This window comes from Watersipora subatra, chromosome 6 (genome assembly GCF_963576615.1).
Source record: "Watersipora subatra chromosome 6, tzWatSuba1.1, whole genome shotgun sequence".
Taxonomy (NCBI): domain Eukaryota; kingdom Metazoa; phylum Bryozoa; class Gymnolaemata; order Cheilostomatida; family Watersiporidae; genus Watersipora; species Watersipora subatra.
This window is the reverse complement of record NC_088713.1, coordinates 62,465,303-62,481,092: the sequence shown is the minus strand read 5'-3', so window position 1 is coordinate 62,481,092 and position 15,790 is coordinate 62,465,303. Positions and strand designations below refer to the sequence as shown.

The window sequence follows — 15,790 nt, the reverse complement described above, 5'->3', positions numbered from 1 at the left end:
TTTATCCCAAACCTCCAACCATGGCTTGGAACCAAGGAGGTCCAGGGCTCTTATTACCAGAAAACTAGTAGCCTACCCTGTCAGTCTGGCATGCTGAATTTGCAAAATTATTACACATAGCTGCAAGGTGGTTAAGCTGAGCGATCGTTAGGGTGCACAGCTGCTCAGCCAAATATTTTGAGTTCAATTCTCCGTGCAATGTTTTTCCTAAACTTTATATTTAGCTTTAGACAGATGGACAGACACGGCTTTTATTAATATTTTTAGTATCATTCTAAAAACTGTCTTCACAACCGAGTGGCTGGTAGTAGGTGAGCCAAGGCCTTAGCTTGAGGAATTTGACTTTAACGAGTCCTTCTACTGAGGAGTCTTCCTTAAAATCTGACATAAATATTCCTATAAAGTATACCTATATGAGTATAGTCACTGATATGGACCATTACACAAAGAGGGCTCCTGTTTGTAAACTAAGGAAAGAGAAGATAATTCTGACAACTTATGGAGAAGTGCTTTCTGCAAATCCTACTACTTTAACTGATTTTAGATTCATCAGTATTCATAAGAATACTAGCTCCTAGCAGCACTGTTTGCTAAGTTGTTTGAAAAACTGTTGAGCACTGCCCTCAGAGAGATATGAGAGAAGCTAGGTGATTAATGTCTCAATCACTCCAAATACTACAGATAACACTTTCGCTTGGACATTCTCCAGCCTTCAAAGCTCAAATCTTGCCCTTTGTACATCTTCTTAATATCTTTTTTTTAGTCTTGCATCACCTGGGATGGTTATATAACTAATCTAAACCCATGTTGTTTCTTTTATGATTAGTTCTAAACCTTTCATTTTGTCATTTTCAGACACTGGCTCTACCCTATTGTTATACCAATATGCTGTGTGTGGCATGTGATGCTTCTGACAGAAAGTCCAGCAACCTGCTGCAGTCACTTGATCATGTCGATGGTTGTATTATGTTTGTGCAATTTTTGAGCACTCATTTACAATATGGCTGGTACATCCTTTGTCTTACACAATCTGAATTTAACATCATTCATACTCTTCTCAATCCATGCTTTCCTGGCATTGGTTTGCAGTGCTTAGTCTTGTGCTGCTGTTATTAGACTATCTACCTCTTTCTAAAGGCTTCTTCTTGTCATCCACTTTTGTGTCCCCGTACTCTCTGATTACTTGTTTTTATTTGTTATTTTTCATTCATCAGTTTCGGTGTATATTATCTAGCATAGCAAATTTCCGTTTTTCTCTAAATTCTATATTTGTATGTCTTCTTCATTGTTAGTTATCAGTTCATTTAAAATATGTATAATTTCTTCACTCTGGTCATTGTGTATTTCTTCAGAATGCGGCCTTCATACTTTACAGTTATTATTGTTATTATTATTACTAGTCCCATGGCAGTCCGCTGTATCTTGAGGAATGGTCATGTGTGTCGATAATGTGCAGAGAATAAGTATATTTACGATTATTCTATCCTTAAAGAAGGCAGCTCATTATTGCATGCGTTAAGGTAGTCGACTCTTAAGCTGTATACCACACATTTGAAACCAATAAAAACAACGATTCCTAAATCTTTAACCCTGGCTTCAGAGGCCCAGACAAAAATTCCATATACTATAGAAATGATTGACCAGTGTCTGTTCCGTTTGATGTGCTGTTATTAAAACAGGTAGAAAAATAATGCCTGAACTGGTTCTTCATTAAATGAAGTAATGCGCTTAAACACTCTCTGCTTGATAAGGTAGCATTTTATTGGCAAAAGGCAATGTTTTATTATTTACAATTATATAAATATAAAATGCTAGTAGAAGCAAGGAAATATCTTCTTTGTAACTATTGATGCATCATTGTAGTAGTAGCCAATGAACTAAGACAAAATAACTGTCGTTTTGCTGCCTTCATCGCAAAACTAGCTGCATGCGATTCTCACAGTATGTTTGTTCAATTGTAGACAGAACAGTGTAAGCTTGTTAATTGGTGGCTTGCTTAATGGCCTGTTCATGGTTTTCTGAACACCTGTTAAGAAGTCGATTAACACTTTCAAGCAGTATAGGCCGTGCGCCAAGGCAGTTTATCTTGCATTTCCATTGGCACAGTTTTTCAGTGAAAATTTATGCAGTGATTTAGACTAGTTGTTGTATGGATAATTCAAAGCTGAAGAAGTGCCGTAGCTGTCATTTCCACTTCTATGAGAGATTTGATAAAAATGATTTTTTAGGATTTATCTCCCCTGTAAAAACGATTCCTTCCATAGAAGCATCAGATTAGCAACTTTTTCATCAAAATTATTTTTCAGTGATTTAGAATGTCAGGGTAAAATCAAAATTTACCTTCTATCTATTGTTGAACATTCCATATCTTATGATTATTACATGCGCACTTAAATTATATACATGTACATACGTATATGTACATGGGTATATAACTGTTCATTTTGTCTTTGGTTATTAATTAACATTGTGTATTTGGTCTTTGGTGTTATACTCAACACCAAAGACCAAATACACAATTTTTTAGCGTAGTTCTGCATGATCTTACTATGTTTGCATAAATTTATTGATGTGTGCTATTTATTTTTGGCACCCTTGGGAGGTAATAAAATACAAACTAATTTAGTTGGTTTTAATACATTTACAACTTTTTGGATAAAAATGTTAGGTAAACCAGCTGTTCTAGTACCTACCATTCAGTCACTTTTTACCGTGACCATAACCAGTCAGCCAACATCCACATTTGCAAACTATATTTGTTGTGCAATAAATAAAATGCTATGAATTTTTGTACTTTGTGGAAAAGTAGCCAATTTACAGACAAGTTCGAAAGATAGACTACCATCATCGAAATCAAACCATCAGTTTTGCGGTTTTATATTCACAAACCACTTCTTGGTAATTCAATTCATAATTGGTTTGTTTTTCTTTTACACCCCAAAACACTTTGATTTCATGCCTGATAAAAACCTGCCTATAAAAGCTCTGCTGGCAGCCATCAGTTGTGCATTTTATGGCAAACTTTGGTGTAAGGAGACTTAACTTTTATAGTGTGAACAAATTTTACCAAAGAATTCATTAATTTTAGACACAAATCAACGAGGAGACAACTCCAAGTTCAAAACAACCTCTAACGAAATTAAAAATATATCCACGATAGGAGGCAAAATTGTTCCGCCTCCTATTATCAATTTGCTATACACATTTTGAATAATTTTTATATATACGAAGGCCTCTTATTAGGGGGCCTCCCATCCTACATATTTTGAGTATATATATACATATATATATGCTTATATATAAGTATATATATACATATATATAAATATATATGTACATCTTTATATATATATATATATACATATATATAATTATATATGTACATCTTTATATATATGTACATCTTTATATATATATATATCTATATATATATTTTTTTTTTGCTTAGATATGTGAAACTGCTCTATGTTATTACATGCAGCTGTACAAATAGCGCTTTTGAACACAAGCTTGTTGTTGATAAAGCTTTAGTCTGTTAAATAGTACAGGAGTCGTTCAAGGTTCCTTTACAACATTGCTAGCTTCTAGCACTAATTTATACAAAACTACACAAGCGTGACAAAAATGAAGGTTTTACGTGATAAATTGAGATGTTTTCGCTTCACCTACTAATCTCTTCTTGGAAAAGTGTTAACGGTTCTATATTTGTCAGATGATGATCTCAGGCCCGGTGAACGTTAAACAGTAAATGGTAGGTCGGTACTTACAGAGCAGCTTTTCTTTTGTATTTCACCAGAATGACAACCAGTACAATGATGCTAATTACGAGAGTGCAGAAAAATGCAATGAAAACAGCTGTTGTTGTCTCTAAAAAGATTGCTGATGCCATTGGATCATTGGATACACGGGGAGATGACTCAAAAGTGACCATTGTTGCGCTCATTAGCTTTGTAGTGTCGGATTGTGGAATCACTACAACAGTGATGTATATAGCTTAAATGTATAGCTTAAAAATATGCAGCTTACAAATCAAGCTAGACTGTGATCAATAAAACCATATCTACATGCAAAGTTGATTCAACACACTCCCTGATCTATTGTACACTCTCCATGAGTTATTTGACACTCCTACCGGAACATTTTGTTGTGATGTCTTTTTCACACCATCATAACCCGCTACTGTCTATTTCAAAGGTAAGAACTCCAAACAGCACTGTACATAATAATGTCACATTTTATTGCAGATCATAAGTACTAGATAGGTATTTATTAATTTTTGGGTTTGGGTGATATTGAGGGTTCTCCCATAGTTTGTGACGATTTTGACCACCCGATGACAAGGATATTTGAAAAGTGACAGACGAGATGACCATTTATCACTGCAGGTGGCATTGATGAGGCGACGATGATTGTGTAAGTAGGCTTACTGAAAAAAGATACAGCTAAACGAAACAAATTTTTCGTTGGTTCCGAGTTCTGACCAAAACACACAATTATTTGGTTGAAATTTACCAAATTATCTGAGCTGTACATGCCCACCGAACTCGTCGACAAAACGCTTTTAACTAGCTTAACAAATTATTTTGGAGAACGATTATAGCAGCTTTAGCAATTAGTCAAAGACACGCATTACAACACACAACAAAATCACCGATTCAATTCAACATAGTACACAAAATGAAACTGTTTAGGTTGTGCTATTGTTGGTTAGCGAGCACGATTCTAGCAACTTTTAAAGTTTATGTAGTTCGACGCGCATAACGCGACACGCAAGAAAACTCTCACGGCAATTATTTTTGTCTTGACATACAAGGAACAGTTGAGATATGAGAGTATACGAGCTTGTAATACATAGCCAAGCATACGAGAGGTCATTTTCAATAACAGTATCAATTAGTCTGAGATCAGAACAGTCTAAAATTTTTACAAAGGTTAAAAATTGGTTGGTTAAAATTTATATTGAAAGTGAGACAAACAGTGCCAAACCGGAAACAGAAAATACAAATTGCAATGAAGACATAATCAATGTTAAGTTTAGTAAATGATTAAAACTGATCTTTGATTGTTTGTCTAAATAAATTTATTCAAGTTGACTTCAACGCTGCTGCTATCTCAGGCAGCGTCTCATATCACCGTTAGCAACTGTGCCTGTTTAAAAGTTAGAGCTCTGTGCCGTATTGTACATTGTAATGCTATATTTTATTGCAGATCATAACTACTAAATTGGTATTTGCTACTCTAGAGCATAGGTACTGAATTACAACCCTTAAAAAAATGTTATCCTCATGTAATAACGTAGTACCCTGTTTCAGCTTGTTCTTTGATAGTATGGGAACGAATTACCTTGTATTTAGTTAATTTATATAAAAATGATGCATTGAGATACAAGAACATTAAAATACAAACTTATTCCTAGAACATATAAAACTCACATGTCAAACTATATATTTTTATGCTACTTGCTAAGTTTAGTAACTCCAACAAGGTCATAAGGTCAAAAAGCACATATAATTCTTTAAAACTTTTTGTATTACCTAAATGCATCACATCCACTAGTAAGAAACACACACTCTGTTAATCTCTCTCTTTACAGGTAGTTTCTCTTACCGGAATATTCTATGATGAAGCCACGGTAGCTGTCTCTGTAATCGGTAAAAAATATGAAGGTCAAACTTTGGTCTATCGGGCTGAGGTAGAGCGATGACTGAGGAGCCTCAGTACCACAGATCTGTATTGTGTTATTCTCATACCCGCTCACTCCAGTTATGTTTACATGGTCGAGGCACCTAGACTCTAAGGCTATGTTGGCTTGAGCTGTGAAATCTAGTCTGATTTGAGACTGTGGTGGGATGTCAGTTATGGTCAAAGCGGAGTTGATGTCATCACTGTACCGGCCTGGGTAGCTTTTGTGAGTCGCGATGTAATTGAGACCTTGTGATGAGACTCTACGGTTTAAATGCTTATCCAAATATATGGGGAGCACCGCTGGAAAAGTAAGATCAGCTGAAGAATGAAGAAAAGCGGCTAGCAAGTGGCAGGTCTGTGGTTCGATATGATTTATCAGTTTAGATTTTGCAATTTTCACATTGTCATTTTCATTTGGTGCCTCTTTTAGGCTTTTGTATATTGCCGGCTTTCTCTTTTTGTATAAATCACATTTTCAAAAAGGTATATGCATTTGCAATGGAAATTATTTTGTGTGCTTGTTGACAGTAATTCTTATACCTACCTGAGTAAACAAGCATAACTCCTTGATAGGCTTGTTCTTGGCTTGTAACAAACCAGAAAGACATACTGTCTGTACTGGGAGTTAAGGAGTATGTCAAATCTTCAAAATCACTTCCACAGATTCTGATGTTACCTGACACCTCAAGATAGTTGCTGCAATTGCTGTCCAACTCAATACCTGACCTTGCTGTCAAGTCAATTCTGTAGAGAGGGTAAGCTGACACACCAGTCAGCGTGAGGGAACAATTGATGTTGCTGCTATAAGGTAATGTTGGGTAGCCTTTGTGGGTAACAATGTGCATGAGGTGTCTCGTTGGAGCTGTACTTTGGCAGTTGCCTCCTCTTTGTATGGGAATCACCTCTGCATAACAAAAACTTGTTTATTATTTTCAAACTGCTTTTCAGTGTTACAGTTAACATGTGTATTGTTAACACATACATTATTTACATATATTTAGTTAACATATATCTTGTTAACATATATAGTAGTAACATATGTATTGTTAACATGTGTGAATACTACATGTTTTTTGGTAGCATGTGTATTGTTAACATATACAATTAACATATATATTGTCAAGTGAATATTGTCAATATTGTCGACACATAGTTTGTGTTACTCCGAAGCATATTAAATAAAGTAAAAAATATTTGCTCCCTTTTTATTGCAGCTGCTGTCATCCTGTAACCAGAATTGTTACTATCGAATGATTTGCCACAATGTAACCAGAAAATCTGCACTTTAAACTGCAAGTTACTTCTGCCAATGATCACAGGTCATTTTCTTCTTGATTACATAAAGCACCAGTCGGTGGTTGTCAAAATTTTAGAAGACGGCACTATGAGGTACCATCTCACATTGCAACAATAGCTCAATATCACCCTTCTGATTAGGTTGAATTTTAATCGGGAATCACGATAAAAACTTTGTAACTAGCTGTTCTGACAATGACCAACTACAGTAGATGCTGACTTTTACTCTAGTGAATAAACCTCATTTTTCACAAAGTTCGATCTATTCTTGTACACTTCTTAGGCATAAGGCTATAATCAGAAGGTAAGAAGATTTACAACAATTGCTCAACATCACTCTCCTGACTATGTTGAAATTTAATCGTAATATCTTCATAAAAAACTAGCTGTTCTGACAATGACCAACTACAGTAGATGCTGACTTTAAACAGAGTATTCCTTTAAACATCAGTGTTTAGGTTCTCTACACTCTAGTTTAGGGACTTCATTCTTTACAAAGTTCAATCTATTCATGTATAGTTCATAGGCATAAGGCCCTTATCAGAAGGTGAGAAAGCACATACCAACTTCAGAAGCAGTATTGTACCCATCACTTGGTATCCCTTCGACTTCTGAAATCAGTGAAAGTGTAAAATTGTATAAATAACCCAAATGGCATGTTGAAGCAGTAATTCAAATGTAAAAAGCAGTAATTCAATGCTTTCATGGTAATATATAGTTATATATAATAACATTTTATATATATAACTATAATATGTGTTATATATGTATAATCAATTTTATTAATACATAGTAAGTCAATATCGTTAATATATAGTAGCTCAATATTATTATATATAGTAAATCATTATTATTGATATATCGTAAATCAATATTATTGATATATAATAAATTGCTATTATTATATAGTAGATGAATATTATTAATATATAGTTCATCAATATTATTGATATATCTTAAATCAATATTCTGAATATAGAGTATATCAATAATATTAATATATGGCGTATTAATAATTATTATTGTCTTGAACTTCAGAGTTGATACAAATTTTTGCGAAGTTAATTGAAGACTGAAACTTACCGGAATATTCCATGACAAACCCTGCATAACCCTTACTGTAGTCTGTGACAAATGTAAATGTTAGATTTTCTCTTATTGGCTGAATGTAGAGCGTTGGTTGGGAAGCCTCAGTACCACAGATCTGAACTGTTTGTCTGTCATATCCCCTCACTCCAGTGATGTTCAAGTAATCATGACAGCTCTTCTCTATGGCAATACCACTTCTAGCAACAAATCTCAATCTGATGAGGCTGTCTCGGGAAATGTTAGTCAAGGTAAGCGCTGAGTTCAGGTTGTCACTGTACTTTAGTGGATAGTTTTCATGGGTTGAGATGTACAAAGGAGTTATAGCTAAAGCCTTTCTATCATAGATTCCACCGACGTCTATAGAGAGAACCGCTGCAGAAAGAGATATAAATTAACGTGGAGTGCCTCATTTAAATTATAAATAGAGATTTTTGAACTGATCAACCACCAGTACTGTCACCAGTTGATGCTGCTCTAAAAAAATTAGAGATTGATGCAAACTATAAAATAAAATAGTGAAATAAAATATAGGTATTAGAATTAAAAGCCGTTTTGCATAATGCTAGTATATAATGTGAAGGTGTTATTGTTTAATTTAAGATGTTGTGGATTTTATGGGAAAGTAACAATGTAATGGAAGGTCAGGTAGTTTGGAGATACGATTTGAGTATTGTATGAAGCAAATATCTCATAACACAGTTAACTCATCAGCATTAGAGGATTTAGAATGTATGTATGCATATATGAAAAGTATTTAGAATGTACGGAGACTGTCTGCTTAAAATCTGAAATCTCAATTCCTTTAGCTCAGTCTTTGTTATAAAGTTATCAAATCTTATGTTGATATTATGTTGTAAATACCTCTAAATATACATGTATGCATATATAACATGTATATATTTTATGTTTTATGTATACATAATATTTCATTTATTACTGTCAGAAACTATTTTCAAACTTCACATATTATTTATTGAAGTATAAAATATTAAATTTATACAGAATAGTAATAAATAAGCAGTCGATGCTTTAATGCTAGAGGTAATTCCATGTTAAACTATATATGTAAAAAGCACTTAACTGTTAGTCAACCGCCGCAAATTTGTTCAAAATACATATAGACCTGTCTCATCTGGTGATAACTTGGAGATAGTAATAATGTAAAGTAGAAATAATATATTCTTTATATATTATATATCTTTCTGTAAAACAGCTATCCAAAAGATAATTAATTGAATAAAACTTATAAAAATTAGAGCAACTGTGTATTATTATGCTCGTTTCTCAGAATCAACTATAGAAAGTGTTATATTTCCCTGGTTCAACAAGCGCATTGCATGATCATTTCTAATACAGAGTAATCTTGAGTCATGGTGTGGTGCCATGCCAGGGTTTGGTGCGTAGCGTGTGCATCAGTTTACCGTTTGCTAGGCCTTCAGTGTTGTTCTGGCATGACTGGCTGGTGCAAATGGACCTTACGTGTTAGCCTGTGGTTGGTGATTTATGAGCTGGTCGTTGATCCGCGAACTCTGTTTTAGCAGACAACAAGCAGTCAGCTTGCACATTCAAAATGAGCCAGCTATGCTAATTTTTGTTACGCTAAGTCCCAAAGTTATTTATCAGGAGGCAATCAGTATTAGTTATGAACTTTTATAATATGTTTCTCATATGTGTGTTAAACAAATTCTTGCTCTTCCATTTGAAAATACTTGTACTCTGTAAATCTGGTATGTTGCTAATCATTTAACTAGTCCTAGTTTAAAACTTTTGTATTGCTTACTTACACTTGTGTTTAGAATTCACGGTTGCGTTGCAGTTGAAAGTCAAGGTTCAATGAAAATAAACACTTTTACCTACACACATCAGTGAAGTTATAACCTCTAGGACATTACATTTTATTTTACATTGCTAAAAAGAGCACTCAACTTGATTCCACTAAAAAGAGTATACACCAGATCCATGAAACTGACAGTAGCTGAAAGCTATATACTTACTATTTCTAAAACTAATTAACTAGATATGTGTATAAAACATATGTATTCATATAGATACATTGTTTTAGATACATTTACAAGTATATAACTATGTAACACATATACATGTACATCTTTCTACATGTACATATGTATAGGCATATTCATTGATATATGTATATACCTATATACCCCTACATATACATGTAAATATACCTGCAAATAGATGTATGGACATGAATAAACATATATAAGTATGCATGATAAATGTATATTACATATGCAAAAAATTGCATATTACACATGAACCAGACAGTCAGCTTCGTGTACTTACCTGACAATCGTGTAGAGACTGTCAGGTAAGCTAAACAAGGACTGCAGTGTAAAAATAAAGTATCAAAAGTAACACTGCAGTGGTGTTCCTCAATTCAACTGACTGGCAGACTTATTTGGAAAATAATTGATTTACCAAACTACAAGTTGCAGGTTCGAAATTTATTGAAAGCAGTTTTTTGTAGCTTTTGGAGCTAGTATAAAATACTAAACAGACTTCAGTATTAACATTTCTGCCAGTATACTGCAAATGTATACGACTACATAGACATGAATAATCATATTTCTACCAGTAAACTGATAGTGTAGAGAACTACATAGACATCAGTATTTATATTTCTTCCAGTATACTGCTAGTGTAGAAAACTACATAGACATCAGTATTTATATTTCTACCAGTGTACTGCTAGTATAGAGGCCTACATATAGACATTAATATTTACTTTTATTTTTCTACCAGTGTACTGCTAGTGTAGAGGACTACATAGACATCAGTATTTGTATTTCTACCAGTATACTGCTAGTATTGAGGCTGACATAGACATCAATATTTATATTTCTACCAATGTACTGCTAGTGTTGAGGCTGACATAGACATCGGTATTTATATTTCTACCAGTGCAATGCTAGTGTAGAGGACTGCATAGACATCAGCATTTTTATTTCCACAATTTACTGCTAGTGTAGAGGACTACATAGACATCCGTATTTCTACCAATATACGAATAGTGTGCCTATATAAACACGTGAGCAGAATGAAAGAGTTGAACGTTTTGTAATATTAATCTCAAATCAAAAGTTTGCTGCAAGTCCCGTTTATAGACTGCATTTGTACAAAGATAAGACATCTTCTCTTTGCCACTTTTAGGTAGGGTACTCTCGATAGTCTCTAAGGATACTAAAAGTTAATTCACTCATACATTTCTATAAATTTATCAGCTTTGCACCAAAATTGGTTTCTTCACTTTTTATGATTACTCTACCGGCTTCACTAGGCAACCTCTAAAGTTGGTCATAAAAATGGCAACTATTAACGATAGGAGATAAATAGCAGTTTGCAGAAAACTGTGTAAAGATATTAAAATGGTTAAAGCATGCAGTTAACATCACCGAATATTCTAAAGATCTTATGACAATTATTTTCTTCCTTACCGACAGAAGGAATGTTTGCACTTTATCGCTGCTACAGCACTCGCTAATGACGAGTGCTGCCTACCAGTGCTACCTACCAGTGTCTATTGTTACTATCTCTTGCTAAAGTCACCTGCTAATGTTACCTGCTAATGTCTCCTGGTCGTGTCGCCTGCTGGTGCCACCTGCTAGTTTCACCTGATAGTGTCTCCTGCTAGTGTCACTTGCTAGTGTCACCTGATAGTGTTGCCTGCTAATGACACCTGTGAGTGTCACTCGCTAGTGCCATATGCTAAAGACTTTTGGTAGTGTCCTTTGCTAGTGTCACCTGCTAATGTCACCTGCTAGTGTTGCTTGTTTATATTATTTGCTTATCTCACTCATGTCATCCATCTTTACAATTCTATTTTTCCACAGACACAACTGCAATGAAATATTGAAGTGGCTTGTCCTTTTTGCGCAGGGAACAAGACTAATTACAGCCAGGTTCTCAGTAACTTTGCCAACAAATGAGAAATTCACAGTGTTTGACCAGCAAAAAACTTTGTACAGATTGTCAGGTTCTTTTTACAAAATGTGCACTAAATAATTACTAGAGTGTGTCCTGGTCATACACATGGATGTCTCTACTGTGTAGACTCTATAGCTAGACATACTAACAGTTCTGATAGACCAAATAATCTGCACGAATACAGCGGGGATGAGCCATACATCAGGAAAACATCATGTGTGCGGCACATACCTGACACACTCAGAATGATGATTCATTTTATATCCTACAAAGTCAGGCAATGAAAGAGCTCAAAAAGATACCCGACAACTATGGACAGGTTAAACATATTGATGAGCTAAAAAGATGCGCATGTAAAAGTTATCCAATGCAAAAAGACAAAGTTCAAAAGATTGAATTCTAAATCGAGACCAGTTTTAGAGTTTCTGGCAAAACTATCATTAGGTTTCACCTAGTAAAGGCAGAATTAAAGATATGGTTGCGTCAAAAGTTTTGATCAAATGAAACTAAGGTCAATAAAAGGTTAAAACATCAGCTAAATGTTAATGTCATTTTTGTTTTTTAGACCCTGTCCAGAGATATTAGCGTTTAAATGAAGTCAACTTTTAAATTGCTCACATTCGATGGAGTGCTCCATTTGTGACATATATAGTGATACATGTGAAAAGAGTTTGGATATTAGATATCTTCTTTTGTCAAGTATACATGATAAATATTTATATAGGTCATATTTAATGTTATCATTCATAAAATTCATTGTCTGTCATCTCGAAGTTAGGGATTTTACTCAATCGCTAGATTGCGCATCGACATCAATATTTACTGAATTCATTGACATAGTTAGTTTACATAATTACTGGATCGACACGTTTTATTGACAAACAACATAATTGTAACACTGCTTCCAGTTCCTGCTAGAGTGACTCTGTGTTTTTTGAGCATCAAGTTGTTAAAACATAAGGCAAGTCAGCTTATAGCTAGACCTGACGATCATCAGCAGTGTTATGATGCTTAGGAAGATAGGATATTGGAAATAAACTTATCTTTAACTTTGAATTATATATATATATATATATATATATATATATATATATATATATATTCTGTTGTGTTCACTTTCATATTCTACATCCTTGGTTGAGACTATGATGTAATTTCCTATGCACGAGTGCAAGATACGAATGCCCAGTGAGGTCTTGCTACAAATTAGTGGTTGGTGATTGTTAAATTGACAGCTTTTTAATTAATCTATAGCATCTAGCAATATTATAGCTTAGACTGATGAACAGGGTCAAATATACTAAAGGTAATAATTTTAGTACTCATGAATACATCTACAACTTAATAAAATTATAACTTTTTGCTGTCACCAATCATCATTTCATAACTTTTTATTGCTTCACTTGGCTATAATATTTGCTTCAAATTTTTTCGGGAGTTTTAGCTAGTAAATTAGGTTTCTGATTAAACTTTACGGTCACTTTTCACTTGTAAAAGTAAAGGAAAACAGTTGATCAATGCTTATTTTCAACTACTAGATACAAAGCTTTGAATTGTTGGCTTGGCACCCTCACGCCTCTGTTAAACATGTACTCGTTTTTTAAACTATACTAGCAATTTATCTAACTCCCAATTAAACATCTTTCAGTAAATATGCGCTAGAATGTCATATCTAGCTCTTATATAGAATATATCTGATGAGATTTGCAGTTTAATTATATTTTGTTTTGAATAGAAACAGTTGCAATATTAGAACTTTTCGTTATAACTTTTTAATTCTTCATGCCTTGATTTAAATCTATGTAAGTATCATATGATATGACATCACATGATAGAATATGATACAAAATAATATGATACAACAGGATGTGTTACAATATAATATGATACAATATAATATGATACAATATGATATGATACAATATGATATGATACAATATGATATGATACAATATGATATGATACAATATGATATGATACAATATGATATGATACAATAGGATATGATACAATATGATATGACACACTATGATATGATACAATACAATATGATACAATATGATATTATACAATATGATATGATACAATATGATATGATGCAATATGATATGATACAATATGATACGATACAATATGATATGATACAATATGATATGACCCACTATGATATGATACAATACAATATGATACAAAATGATATTATACAATATGATATGATACAATATGATATGATGCAATATGATATGATACAATATGATATGATACAAAATGATATCATGCAATATGATATGATACAATATGATATGATACAATATAATATGATACGATATGATACAATATGATACGATATAATATGATATGATACAATATGATATGATACAATATGATATGATACAATATGATATGATATAATATAAAATGATACAGTATGATATGATACAATATAATACGATACAAATTGATATGATACATTAGGATATGATACAATATGAAACTACTAGTGGAAAGCCTAGCATTTGCATGGGGATTAAAACAGCTTATAAACAGTGGCAGGTAATGTAGTTGCCAATCCCTTGCCATTAGCCTGGCACATTGCCAATGGCTAATTTGATCAAGTATGTACGTAAGTGCAGCATTTGCATTGATAAACTTATTAACAAGAGCCATGGGATCAAGCTTTAAGGGCATTACACCGTAATGTAATGTAATGCAGTGTATCTATGCTATATTAACTAAGGTGATCTCTCGTATCATCCAATGAGTTCAGGGCTTTTTGTGTAGCTCATTTGGTTAGTTTATAGCCTGGCAAAAGAAAGGTTCCAAGATCAAATTCTGGGATATGAATTCTTCATTCCATTATTTTAATAGCTATAGCTGAACAGACTGAACCTTAATTCACAGACAGACGCTGTGATTTATGTATATACATGTAGCTACAAAATAAATTGACACAATAAGGTTGTAGCCTCAGTTTTTGTAGTATTTCCATCTCGCATAACTTTGAATAGTGCCAGCTAAGAGAGAAATTATTAAATGTATACTCACTATGAAGTTTGATGAGCACTCCATGGAAGGTTCCGCTTCTATCAGATACGAATCTGAAGGTTATACTGTCAGCAACTGGGTGAAGATACAGGATCAATCGATCACTTTGGTTCCCGCAAACTTTCTTTGTGTAATTGTGAGACCTGATGCCGATTATGTCCAGGTAGTCAAAACAGTTATGTTCAAGGTCAATCGCAGATCTGATGACCATATCTAGTCTGAGAATAGAGTCTTTGGATACACCAGTGAGCATTAGGGATGAATCAATGCTATTTCTGTAAGGATAAGTTGGGTAACCTGAATGGGTGGTGATGTACAATGGCGTATCTGAATGTATTGTTCTATTATTGTTATAGCCCTCATCTATTGGAACTGAATCTGCAAAAAACAACAAACCTAAGTTAGTGTGCAACAAGTTACAGCGGTATATATATATATATATATATATATATATATATATATATTTATATATATATATATATATATGTTTATCCAAAGACATAGGAATATATGTTTTTAGATATACACATCTAAAATTAGTTCTCTATATTTAAACCTGGTCCTTATAGCGATGCTCTATTAGAGGTGATGTTCAAATAAAGGATAGTGTTGCATTATTCAAGCTTCTCGTCAGAATATTGAGAAAATAAATTTAACCCTTTCATGCGCGAATTGAGGGTCACCTATAATATGAACTCTCCATTGGGTGATGCAACATTAACCCTTT

General features: G+C 33.6%; 1 protein-coding gene across 1 annotated transcript in view; it reads right to left on the bottom strand.

Annotated features, from left to right (window-relative positions):
- Positions 1-274: 274 nt before the first annotated feature.
- The window catches only part of LOC137398441 (uncharacterized), a 33,053-nt gene continuing 17,537 nt past the window's right edge, over positions 275-15,790 (bottom strand). Inside the window, exons 5-10 of the mRNA XM_068084550.1 lie at positions 15,064-15,441; positions 8,065-8,442; positions 7,545-7,592; positions 6,230-6,589; positions 5,608-5,985; positions 275-396 (exon numbers count right to left, since the gene is read on the bottom strand). Coding sequence (XP_067940651.1) covers positions 275-396; positions 5,608-5,985; positions 6,230-6,589; positions 7,545-7,592; positions 8,065-8,442; positions 15,064-15,441 — 1,664 coding nt within the window. The remainder of the gene's footprint in view (positions 397-5,607; positions 5,986-6,229; positions 6,590-7,544; positions 7,593-8,064; positions 8,443-15,063; positions 15,442-15,790) is intronic.